Source organism: Pecten maximus, chromosome 2 (genome assembly GCF_902652985.1).
Source record: "Pecten maximus chromosome 2, xPecMax1.1, whole genome shotgun sequence".
Taxonomy (NCBI): Eukaryota; Metazoa; Mollusca; class Bivalvia; order Pectinida; family Pectinidae; genus Pecten; species Pecten maximus.
Genome location: NC_047016.1, coordinates 27,748,650 through 27,762,814, shown reverse-complemented (window position 1 = coordinate 27,762,814; position 14,165 = coordinate 27,748,650). Strand labels below are relative to the sequence as shown.

At 35.1% G+C, this 14,165-nt stretch overlaps 1 protein-coding gene across 1 annotated transcript; it reads left to right on the top strand.

The window, feature by feature from the left end:
• The first annotated feature begins 1,688 nt into the window (after positions 1–1,688).
• On the top strand, positions 1,689–5,008 carry LOC117321698. Its single transcript, XM_033876207.1, has 2 exons — positions 1,689–1,776; positions 2,464–5,008. Exon 2 carries the CDS (start codon positions 2,583–2,585, stop codon positions 3,093–3,095), a length of 513 nt encoding a protein of 170 aa, XP_033732098.1. The 5' UTR covers positions 1,689–1,776; positions 2,464–2,582; the 3' UTR covers positions 3,096–5,008.
• The last annotated feature ends 9,157 nt before the right edge of the window (positions 5,009–14,165 follow it).

The window sequence follows — 14,165 nt, the reverse complement described above, 5'->3', positions numbered from 1 at the left end:
ATAGTTATTCGGATAATGCCAACCCCCTTTTGTTCGGAGACTTAATAACGAATGGAAAGGTATACACTTTATCGTACAGTGTGTAATACGGTCTATGGAGAGATTGTATCTCTGGAATTGTCTTTTTTACACGCCCCCAAAAAAGCAAAGCAATTTTCGACTGGATTAAAAAAACAAGTAGGCAAAAATCAACCTTATTTTACAATGTTTAATAGTTATTAATTGATAAATAGTCGTAACAAATACAGCAGTTCTTGAAAATTGTGTTATTTTGTAGAAAAACTTTTTGTAGCGAATATCATGTACATAGTTTGTTAAAAAGTATACCATAGATGGATTTTGTTCCAGACCAAACGGGCATACACACCATTTATTGTATCAAAACGTATGACTTTATTGTAAAATGTTTACATGACGTAAAGTGAAGTTGTTGGTTTCGGTCATCTTCAGGTGACATCGTAATCATGCTTCGTCTGCATGTCGCCGTGCAACGTCAACGAACTTTTTAAAAGACACCAATCCTTGTGGATTACATCACAATTTTGTGCTGTATTACAAGTAATGAAGAAGGTGTAATTCGACCCATAGTCAAGAGAGAATACGCTGAAATCATTGGTTCATTAGGGAGTGAAATCATTTCTTAAAAACATTTCAAGTTGAGGCTGATATGCACCACGTGAAAAAGGGGGCACATTTTATTTTAAAACGCTACTCGTCCTTCATACCGGAATAGATTCCAACTAAATGTCTGAAACGTCACTAAAAGGGGAAATCATTTTAAAAATAAATAAGGAACAGACTGAGGGGTTACAAGGGGAGAATGAGCTCAAATGCTTGAAAGGTAATAGGGGAAAGTTAGGTGTTACTTTAGGTACTTCTTCCGAAGGTTTATATTTACACTGAAACATTACTTGGCTACAGAAACATCTTGTGTATAAATCAAGTTGCTGTCAACCCGGTGGCCAAATAAACAGGGCGCAATAAGGGAAAGGAGAGAACGGGACCCAATTCTAGTTGAGGCATTAAATTTATGCTTTAAAATCTCTTAACACTACTGACCAGTATAGTCAACCCTACTGACCACAACTAAAGACTGTTATACATGATCGTCGTGAGGGCAAGCTTGTTGGACCAAATACAAACAACGATAAAGACAACACAGAGACTAGTTAGAATTGAAATTGGCCGTTTATTATATATAAACGACGGACTTGAAAATATGAATTATCAAGTCTGCCATCCAACTTGATATACAAGAAAAACATTTGGTCCTAGGTGGGGATAAAAAGCAATTATCATCTATTAGTTAGTATCGTATTACCTGAGCTTTAGTTGCACGCATTGACTGTATTGTCTTTGGTTTGGTTGTGTATTGCGTAATGACAAGTAATCTTTGCTTCATATTCATACAGATATACATTAAGAACATGTTTTAATACACACATACCCGCATGTTCATACCAAAGAACGATGCCATAAATAGACTGGAATGTCATAAGGTCTTTATTTCTGTGTATAGGTCCCCAAGGACATACACTCCATATCGTTATACACTGTGTTACGGTATTAGCAATGATCGTGTTAGATTGTTTAACTTGAAGTCGCTGTGCAGATTATATAGACCAGACATCAGGTTGACACTTGAGTTCCACAAGGAAAGCCGAACAAGCTAATGCATTGGTTAACATCTGGTCAACATCTTCAACGTGACTTTTTGGAATGTGACTGGTGTATTCAAACCAAGCTAACTGTTCGACAATCCTATGGAACAAATAAGTGAGTTATGGCATCGGTAGCATAGTCTTCGGAACTCTGTCTTAGATTCCTTAAAAGAAATGTTCTCATTATACACGTGTTTTATTTAAGTCGATATGTCCCCTCCAGCAGACGACACCAAACTTTGCTATACGTGAAGATGTGTCACTAATTATGGTAATCGGCTGTTTTAATACATAAAACATATTAAGGAAGGCGAGGGGATCTGTCGTTTGGTTAACCATTCGGTGCATTGATTTTCAATAATGATTGACGCAGTGGTAAAGCTGTTAGGGTCATATATAGAATGTGTATATAAGCTACTATGTTTAGTTACCGAATGACACACGACAAACATTTAAATTATTACGGACCTTTATGACCGAAGCTGATACGACGTGGACATACAAAAAATAACCGCGGGGGAGGAGTCTGTTGATAAAGAAAATACTTCATCTGAATAATTACAATCTCAACACTATCTTTGTGTGTGTGTACTGACAGGTACTGATTTTATAGTAGTACACTTTTGACAGATAGGGGTAGAACTATTCTCATGCTGTTCAACGAAGCGTAGCATGATTGAATTATAATAGACCAAATGATTGACGTCACTATAATGTGTGTGTAAGGCTCAATACATTGAAACTATTCTCAGACACAGTAGGTTCACGGGCTTCGTTTACAAATTATGATTTATTTATACAGGTATACATACATATCCTCGTTCTTCGTGACATGCCAACATCGGACAGACTGACAATGCATGGATCTGCATAGATAGGTCGGTTCCAACATGTTCATGACTCTTCTGCCATTGTATCACTATGGCCGAACTGATAGACTTGGATATATGTTCCAGTCCGCAGGGGGACGTTGTCAAGGTAACCAGTAACCCCCGGGCGAACCTTATGTTCTATTTACACTGCATCAGTAACGTTTTGGATTTAAGTGAACATCCTGTCGAGATAACGAAGCTAAGGGATTACCAAAACTTTCATCTACTCTCGGACGAGGAAATTGACGACCTTCTTATACTTTCTGTGCAATTCTACCCGGCAATTCTTATAGACAAATGTATCATATTAAATGACGAGAAATGTGGAAAGTACGAAAACAGATATGTGGATCTGGCCGATGCCCACATGGACTACCCGGTGGTAGAGAGCATGACCATAGGTGGGGTGGAGTACCAAGTGATGCGTGCTATGTACTTCACAGTGACATTTATAGAGGAATACTACTATGTGCCAATGTGTCACTTCAATGCCAGACTAGATAGACTTAAAACGGCTGCAAAACGCTACAAAGACACCGACACGTGTTGCACGATCCTCTGATGTCAGAGTGTTAATAAAAAACGTACTGTGATCTCAATGCCTCTCCGGGGATTCATGTAGGTATATATTTTCGCACGTGCATTATCACTAAAACTACTTGAATGCAGTTATATTTTCATCTTCAATTTTATTTTCTCCAGAAACACAAGTCTTTTGTAGCAGAAGTGCAATCAGCATATGCATATTAAGTAACAACGAAAGTGATTATATGTGTTGAACATAATTAAGTGCATGGATACACGAAAAATATCATTTTGGGAGAGATACATGTAAGACAAAAACATGTTCACCGACCAATGTAATACATTGAAGGTTCCGACCTACATACCCACGGAAAATTCTTTGTAATAGCAGTTAGATCATTCAGCAACGAAGAAATATGTCTGGGTAGTTTTATCTATAAACCTGATTTATTTAATCTGCTTATTGACGCTTGTGGAAGAAATCTAAGCAATCCTTGAATTAACGAAAACGTACCACAGAGGAACTCTATGCTCAATACCAACGTGTTAAACAGAATCAACAATAAAACATAGACATTTAAAAATCATCGTGGGCACAATACCAGCCATGGTCACATACAGCAGTGTATTAATGAGTAAACAGTTTGGGTACACCACAGGAACAGTAAGTCATGTGATTGTTATAGATAATAAACAGGTAACTACCATTTGCTTTGACCGGATCTCACAACGTCTGAAAATGGAGAAAATCTGCTAAGCATACAACTCATATTGTATGTTGAAATAGTATCTACTGTTGCTGAGCTATAATTTTGTTTACCGTTAATAAATCTCTGTAATTAAAAATTATTTACCTTTTTGCTGATAATATGTTTTCGTGAAATCGATTACGTTGAATGGGATTTTAACTAAAACTATTTGATACTTATTGCAGATATTTCTGTTGTTATACATATTTTGTTTATTAAAGCTATTTGTATCATATTATCAAGTCAAAAATTTGCTATAATATATGAATTTCTGAATTAGAAACATTAAATTTACCTATATTAGGTACTGATAAATATGTAGTGGTTTACCTTAATTTTCTCCAGTGTTACCAGTAGCACCATTTTTTACGATGCAGGTAAAACAGGAATTATTCTAGCTGAAAAATATTCTAGTTTACTTAAGGTAATGTTGTTAGTACTAGTGCTTCAAACTTAAGCAACAAAACACCATTAATATTATCTGTTTTTTTTTATAATATATTGAGTCGATTCAATAGGGCTATTTAAATCAATTATTACATTATAAGCTAGCTGTTACATTCCAACTGTATGCATGGTTTAGATCTTGTCATACTAGTATTGTAAACAAACTTATTTTCGCAAGCGATTCATTTTTGCGGGTGATTAAATTCGCGAGAATTAATCGCCGCGAAATAGTATTAAACAACGATACAGCGGGCCTTTTATGACTGTCGATCGCGAGGTGAAATCGCTGCAAAAAGGTCGTTAGACATGAAAACACAAGATTAAGTCGCCGCGAAAATAGGTTAGTTTAAGGTATATTGATGCATATAATTCACGATGGATTATACATGAATATTTTATGCAATTGTTTGTTAGTACACTTTGTATGTTTAAATGTAGGTGAAAAAAATTGTTATGTCAAAAAATTGATTGTGCTTATTTCAAAGCATACATTAAATTGAACATATGTTGTATTACCAACACATTATCTAGCCATATGCAGGTTCATTATATTACTCTAGTCATTATGTGTATTCACAAGCAAGTGAACCATACTACAATACATATGTAAATCTATCTTATGTTATTTGAATATCTATTATGCATGACTCGATCATCTAACCAGGTTCTTTACTGTGTAATCGTTGATATTAACTGATCATTTGTGAAAAATTGAATGACGAACATGTTTATATATTAAATTGTATGTAAAATATGTAACTTTTGTTTATACCATAACCACGCTTGTTTCACAACTGATATGGCACGTGATAAAATTCGTAGCAGTGTGTTATTGTTTTTGTTTACACACCGCGGTGTGTAACCACTTTCTAAGCCTCCGATTGGTCATTTGTGACCTCCAACGAATCTGATTGGCTAACCTTTGACCACGGACTATTTTTACTACTCTCACTTATCTTCTCTTTTTTTTGCCGTCTGTCTTCAAAAGATCAGCATGGACACGCTTTGATGATTTTTTGGTGCTCAACATTAGCATATTAAACTGGGTGAGAGGGGTCCCCGGGTGTCCTCATGGAAATACCGATTAATCTGGGGTTTGAGTCGTACGAAATATAATTTGATGGTAAAATAGACGACGGAAGCGAGATATTGCATCGATTATCGATTATACGAATTAAAACTGACCCCCCCCCCCCTTGATTCTAGATATGCAGTGGATCCCGATAGCAATGAATGAATTATCAAAACAATGAACAAATGTAATACAAAATGGTTAATCGCTGCCTCTAAATCGTAGTCATTTGAATGAAACGGTCGCACCATCTAACGTAACTGTTAGGCATCTTCCCTTTTAGTTGGGTGTCATTCGGTACGGACCAGAAAAAAAACAACGAATAAACACAAGTTTTCTTATCATTCCACTTACCTTTATTACGAATATATTTATCCCAAACACAAAAATTTAAAAATCATCTTGGAACATTTGTCTCATGTCACTAAACTGACGAGATTTCTTGTAAACACACTGACAAACGTAAACTAGGTCTACATAACTGTTAGGCCTATTGCTCAACACTCCAGCTCGGTTTCCGAAATATTTGTTGAAATGCACGATGTCTTGAATGAATAAATCTCAGAATGAACATTTAACATCACAATAACCAGTAATAGCATACCTACGAAATCCAGGAAAGGACCGATAATTGAATCTGACAATGATTAGTCTAATATTCAGCGGTGACGTTCAACTTCGCGATGACGGTGTCGTCTTCGAATATTTCGAGCGGAGTTATTTAAACAAGTTATACCTATTAATAAATTACACAGATACAAGGACTTTCAAACTTATATTTCGTTTTGTGAAATAATATCATTTAAAAATATAGTACAGAAGATATGAGTCGTGCATCTAAAATAGATGATAAGCTTTCGTTCATAACGACCTATATTTTGTCCCGTAGTGATTTGGTTCACGGAATTTAGTTGCTACGTTGGGAGAATTTGAACTTGACATGCTTACATTTGTAAGTAAAGAAGTTATGGGATAAACAAGTTCCCCTACTCGTGACGATTGTTTATCATTTTTATCCAACTCTCGTTAGTTAATTTTCTAATTTTGAAAAGACACTCGCTAAAGCTCGTGTCTTTTCAAAATTAGAAAATTAACTAACTCGAGTTGGATAAAAATGATAAACAATCTCCACTCGTTGGGGAACCTCTATATATATACAATGTATATACATTTGTATGTAAACGTACATTGTATTACACAATTTAGTTGTGTTCGAGAAGACATAACTTGAAGTACATTTAGCCCTGGTTTCCTCTGGCCCTGACACCATGTCCTACACCAGACATAGTACTAGTGTCAGGGCCAGGGGAAACTCGGGCTACACCAGACATGGTGTCAGGGCTAGGGGAAACTCGGGCTAACATGGTGTCAGGGCCAGAAGAAACTTGGGCTAGACTTGAAGGTACCCTAGTATTTATATAAGTAAGATATTCCCGGTACATGGTAGTAGTAGTAGTAGTAGTAGTACATTGTAGTAGTAGAAAGGTTATGTATATTAGTTAACTTATGTCATGTTAGATTAATAGTACAATGACATTTGTCGGAATTGTGATGATACGATTATGTCTTTAACTGGAAATAAAATTAATTACGTCTTTGGTGTGTATTGTACAAATGACGGCGCTATTGTCTGAAAACCAATTAACCGTCTTTATCTTAATTTAGTTTACAAATCAATACTATGTTAACTTTTATAGTGTGTTATATACATTTGTTTCCTGGGTTGCTATATCACGTCAAATTTGAACGATCTATTGAAATTATTTCAACAGCTTACACACTAAACAAACCCATAACAACCTATATACATATTATGTACATGAATAGGTCCATTATTATCAGATGTTTAAACGCTGTAAAATTATTGATGATTTGAATGATTCAAAGAGGTTTGTCGGTCTACATATTATTATTAAAGAAAGTTATAGAAATACTTCCCTTGGTACTTGCGTGAAAATCAATAAAACATAGGTGCCTGTACAAACGATTCTATTTACCTCGCTTTATTAGTGTTTTCTGATCAACGGCATTAATCCATATATTTCACAAAGGGTCGTATTTGCCTCTGACAAAGGTTGAATACAGATCATCTGGTAAAGCTTGGTTTACACATGTGAATGTTCCTTTGAACATAATTATTTTTTCCAGATACGTGTACTTTTAAAGCTCACAAAGCAATATTGGTAGATGAAATGCTGTGTCCTTTTCATTTGTATCTATATAGTAGATAGAACCATATTTTATCAAGATATCATTCAAACTCAAGATTTAATCAGTTATGGTAATCATTACTTTTCAAACAAAATATTTAAAAAAAAAAAACCGGACCCATTTCTAATGCTACTAATATACAATAGATAGCCAACTGAGATAATTTTAATACCGGTATTTATAATATTACAGTACCGATTATCTATAAACCAACACTATCCCGTGTGTATGGATACTACTTATTATAAAATTAATACCATCAACTGTATATGTACTGTAGTGTTTATCAGACTTTAATCTACACAGCTCTATCTACTAAGACGACTGGAGTAAATGAATACTAGATATATGAACTGTCGACAACAGTTGCATCATTAACACCAGGCTAAATCAGTAGGTTATCGTCTATTAGAAATATTTAAATCCTTTGATGTCGAGTCTCTCAGCGCTCAAATTACATACACAATTCAATGAATAAATCGTCAAAAATTAAACAAAACACACGTGTCATTACTGTATATTTGCATGTGTAAGGCACATTTAAACTACATCGAATTGCTTCATGTAGATAATTTATCTATTCATTTCTTTCATAAAAATAGCTTTTTTAGTGTCTAACATTACACGTTCGACAGACCGGAGCAGCTATTACGACCTGTATACAGATGATCTACTAGTATTATTTTCAAATCTTTAAATAGAACTTGGTTGTTGAGGACGATTTGCATGTATACACGCAAATTAAACAAGGAAGAGTTAGTTTGATTCTATAAATCATCAAAATAACATATAAATTATAATTCGCTCCTGTTTTAGAATTCATAACATAATTATGTAATATTCCATTTCGAAGTAAATATTAGGATATAAATTTGCACGTTTGATATACTAGTATTAAGGAGTACCTATCTTTGCCGTTCCATATAGGTATACACAGGAGAGCTAACAACGGTAGCTAAATAATCAAATTTCTATTTACGTCATCGGTTAATAATACCAGTCTTAGTCGAATATAAAGGTAAATATTGGTTACACTACGAAGTAAACACACCAGTCTATAGAATTCTTAACCGGTATACTTATATACCTTTTCTAACCTAATTATTTGTACAGTGTACTGAGTTTTAAGGATTTCCGAAAACAAAAGAGAATACCGACATACAAACACAACCGAAATTCAAACTCAAAAATAAAATTAAAAAAAGAAGAAAATAAGAACAAAAATAGATATTTTCATGGTGACCATTGTACTGAAAAGGACAATGCCAATAAGACCGGGTTTTCCGGAAGAGTAACAGTCCCCTGTTTAATCTGGGACACCCGTCACGGAAATCGTACCCGTGTAAAGTGACATTCTCAAAATGTGTGAACCATGGGGGTGACAATGGAATCACTCCGCATACAAACAAACATCAAACACATACGTCTGTTTTCGTATTGTACAGGGAAATAAGAATGGTTCCAAACGAGATTATGATGCCGACTATATAACCTTCCCATGGAATTCAGCAACTTAATGAATTTGATTACCCGACCTTTCTGTTGATGTGAAGACCATCCTTGGAACAGCCTAACCACAAAGCATGTTCTACAGCTTAAATATTGAGCACGGAACAGTATACACAACGAGATTAATCAATATGACACAATACCCATCACCCTTTTAACAGAACGTTTATCTTTATTTTTGTTAGTGCCGTAACTGAGTGTAGACAGGTAACGTCACGACAGGACAAGTTTGTATATTATAAAACATTGTCATGTTTTCTTTTTTTATTTATGAACAGCTGGGTATATACAGTATTTAGATACATATGTTCTTGATGTTGGATTAGGTCTTTTGGTTTTACATATCATTTCATCAAGTGCATTATGAAAGGTACATGTATACCGGGAATGTGTTACATGTTCATCCCTGCTAATGAAAAAGGTTCAAGGCTTATATAATGTTATTTAACATAAAGCCAAGCATTACCACTTTCTCGTTTACGGTTTCCCCCCATGTGTCGATGCCTTGGTAAATTACTTATCTAATGGTACGTTCCACCATAGAAATACAGCTGACAGTGTGTAAAGACAATATTTTTTCAATTACCCCGACTGCTGCAAAAACTGTGCTAGTATACGGCTGCTGATAGGATCAAAGATTATGGTAATATAACATATTCACTAGGGTGTTGTTGCATCTGATATCTATTGTAAATATGGACAAGACATTTCCAATAATCCCCCTAGCAGACAGATTATGGACATCACGATTTAAAATAAAAATGACATGATCACGTTATATGGTTGAAAGGCGGCCTGGTACAAAAATGAAACGCGCTTCATGATCAGCCATTACATTTAATTTATTTAGATGTAAAACACAAGTATATTATTAGACAATTGTTAACGAAAAGTAATCAAGATCAAACGAAATAACCCTACACAAAAAGCATACCTATTGATAATGTAAATGTGACACGTTTCTATCATTTGATATTTCTAGTCGTATATTCGAAGAAGCAAAACACCAACAGCTTAAGTTCTACGTCTTCAAGTTTAGTTGTTATACAAGTATTTGAGTGCAATAACATGTCAGACCAGTAAATCTTAGAAATGACTGCGCCATTCTGGTTCATGTCAGGAGATAATATCACATGATTTCCTTCGTAGTTATGCAAACCATTTTATTTTGTAAAGTGATACCGCTAAAGGCAGTTAATAGTCGTGTATCATTCCGTTTTGCATTACTTCTTAATGGGTGGTACACGTCGTAATACCGGTCAACGCACGAAGACGGACCTAGTTAATTGATCCACTTAACGCTAGATTTTTGAAGGTCGCCATGCTAGGTGTTATCACTGAGAGAGTCTGCGTGATTACACGTACCCTTATAGTAGTCGGGGCGAAATGACTCGATTTTATCCTGTCTATGATGATTGTGCCTTTGAAGTCACCATAAAGATAAGTAAATCCGATAGACTTTACATATCTATTTTAGCTTCGTGTATTTTCCTTACAGACAATATAACCTTACATGATAGACAGTGTCATCATACATTTACGTATTGTGCAAATTAATGTGAAGGCTATTATCTAGTATTTTTATTTCATACTCTTACGCCAAATGATTTATTAATAAATAACATCGTTAGGAATGAATTAAGTCATTGATTGACTTGTTCTTTAATGGAGGTTACGCAAAGTAATTCCATATTTTTTTGCCAAAGGATTTTAACATTGATGTTTAGTAGACGGATTGGAAAACTAAATATACATCCTCGCTTCCCCTTAATCCAACCAAATGCTATTTTGTAATCAGTGAGAAAAGTATTTTGTATAAGAAGCAAGTAAATTGGCGATACAATATATTGATAATCCTCGATATCAATATCATGCGCACGTATCAAAATGCATGTTGATTATTAAGCCATTAAAAGGTATTCTATTTAACGAAAAATGAAGTCTAACATTACTACAATGATCATGATATAGTGACAAAATTATCGTTAGTTTAAAACTGTAACAGTTCAACAAGAAGCATGTATCACTCAAATGGATATTACAGTGGTTATGGTAACACACCCCGATTTCAGGTGCATGACAAATACTAATGTCGGTTTGGAATCTGTCGCTCAGTACCATGCATTGCAGTCGACATGTTCTTTTACCGCACTTGTAGCTAGTCACCAAGACGATTTAAAGAATTAAGTTGAAAGTAAGCAACATTAATTAAAACAATTTTGACCTTTCTTATTTGGCCCTGATCCTCTGCAAATGGGTGAAATAGATTTTAGTTAAACCGTATTCAGTCCTTTGATTGAAATCTCCTTATCCATACATAGGAAAGCATTTATTCGTCTTCATGCACGGGTGCTTCTGACCAAACTTAGACAAATTTTGTTATATCTTCAGGAAAATGAACTATCTTAAAGAAATAGTTTTCCCCTATTCGGCTCCGCCCTCAGTACCCGGGCATCCTAGACCCATCACTTATACGAAAATGATTTCACTTTACCAAATGATGGTTCAGGCCTAAATTGGACCGAATGACATGCATGCCATTCAAACCGAAGAAAGCTTTAAGAAGAAGTCGGTTATATCAATATAGCACATTTGCCAATTTGGCCCCGGCTCTCATTTCCCTGGGGGTCACCCAAACTATCTGTGTGGTTTCGACTCAACGCCACCCAGGGATGCTTCCAGTCAAATATGAGTGATATCCAGAAAGTAGTTCTGGAGAAGAAATCGTCCATAGCAAAATCGCGAGATGGTCTTCTTTTGGTCCCGCTGACCAGCCCCTTATATATCATGCACTATATAGGGATGCTTTCAGTCAAATATGAGTGATATACAATGTATAATTCCATAGAAGAAGTCGTTTATAGCAATATCGCCAAATTGTCCCTATTTGGTTCCACCCTTCAGCCCCCTGGGGTCTGCCCCACCATTTGAATCCACATTACAAAGGGATTCTTTCAGTCATGTTAAGTTCAATTCCAATCAGTGGTAACATGTAAGAAGAAGTCGTTTAGAGAAATTGTTGACGTACGGATACAGACGAAAGACTGATGAACGACGGACGCCACGGTATGGCATAAGGCCACATTGCCCTTTGAGCAAGATGAGCTCATAACAATTACATGGAGTCTGGTCGAGAGGACAGTAATTGGCCATTCACTCACATCCGCCATCCGCAGCATCGATCAATTAAATGATGTCTTTTGATTTCATTAGCATAACATCACCCTTAAACACTCACTGTAAAGATGTCCTGTTAAACAGAGTGTCTCGACAGCGGCAGCGTTCAAAATGCCCTCTTGGATTTATGTATCATTTGCAACCTTAATTTGCTGTACTGTTGAAGTATATGTTTCGGCGTCAGAAAATATTGTTGTTGCATCCGTGATATCAAACGGCGGCAATCTGCCGTATGACTACAGACGGGCGGCTCCAGCGGCTGACTTGGCAATGCTTGAGATCAACTCACGTTATAATGGGACCCTGAATTTTACATATCTCTACAGAGATCCTGGACCGGACTGTTCAGAAAACGACGTCGGGGCAATCGCTGCCGACCTCTACCATCTGTACAACGTAACAGGTTTTGTTGGTCCAGGTAGTTTTTTTTAATCTTTATTTATTTTTTAGCATTCTTGAAGAACCGCTGCTGACAAAAGTATATCGAAAGTTCTCTATAAGAACAATTGTACTAAATTTTGATAAAATTACTACAAAAGTTGATGTGGAATATGTTTTCCATGAAGAAAATTTCGATCTGATGTTCGGGATTATTCTGCTAACTAGCTGTGAGCAAAAGTTTCCCGAATATGTTTATCAAATTGTACCGATGATACAAATAAGAAATATGCCTTTCTGTGCATGATATCAAAGACTACAGGGTTCTTCTACTTCTTATGGAGATGAATAGCAGTGACAGTTTATAGCCAAGCATAATGATTTCAATTTTCGTATAGTGAACTTTCAATTTCTTGATAGTATCATAATTCATACAGGTTGATAGGACGTTTAACAACACCCAATTATGTAACGGAGAGTGCCTTCTGATATGTAAACCGCTAGTTTTAATACTATGTCCTGTTTCACTATCATTTTCTGTTGTATTTACAATGTCGATAGGATTCATTATGCTTGTACCACAGAGGTTACATACCATCCAACATTTAACTTTTAAAAAGATTCACGAGTAAGTATGTCTTTCTTATTTTGAACGAATTCCCCAATTTGGAACCGAATGCAGTGACTGAATACAATCATGCAAGTTAATTAAATGAATATATATTGATTATATGCCGGTATTGAAAACCCGTTTGTGCGTTACATCTCAATAGCTTTAAGAGATATTTTTTCAATAGTCATTTTAAAGCACCAAACGTTTATTCGAATTCGGAACAATAACATCGATAAACATTAAGTAATAATACTCGAAGATAATCAAGGTAATGAAGTGAAACCACTTGTTGGTATTTTCTACATTTTACTAAATATATGGGTATAACTCAATCTGGAGTCAGGATAGCAGTTGTAACACTAATTGTATAATGCTAGAAATTGTTCGGATGTATTTTAAATCATCACGAATGTTAATGTGTATATGATTACCAAAGGTTCATTTTTCACAATGCTAACTAGTTCATGGCCTGACTATGACCTGAACATTAATAATTAAAATATATATCGCACTTATATATATATGCATGCTGATGTATAAATGTCTGATAGTGGATCTTATATTAATTAAAGAATGTACACATTTGTTTTAACGTTCATGAGAGGTTCATTTTCTTCGTGAATGCATGCCATATTCTTTTATTATCTAATTTACTAACATCTGCAAATATTTTTATCTTATTAACAAGAAAATAAATTATATTAAATATTTTCACATTACCTATTGATAAAGGACAATCAATTCTTTAGCATAAAACATTCAACTTAAAGGAAATAAAAAGTGAAAAACAGGCAGCATCAATGTACATAAGTAAATAAGATTAAAATGTCACTCAAATTATGTTTTTGATGAACAGCGACAACGGTAAACAGTATGTTAGGAAACCCGTCTTATAGGATTTAAATCTTCAAGCAGATTAGCTATACATGTATTAGATCGTCGACCCCTTAT

Coding starts and splice junctions, on each gene's coding strand:
- LOC117321698 (XM_033876207.1), top strand. CDS start 2,583: ATGGCCGAACTGATAGACTTGGATATATGTTCCAGTCCGCAGGGGGAC.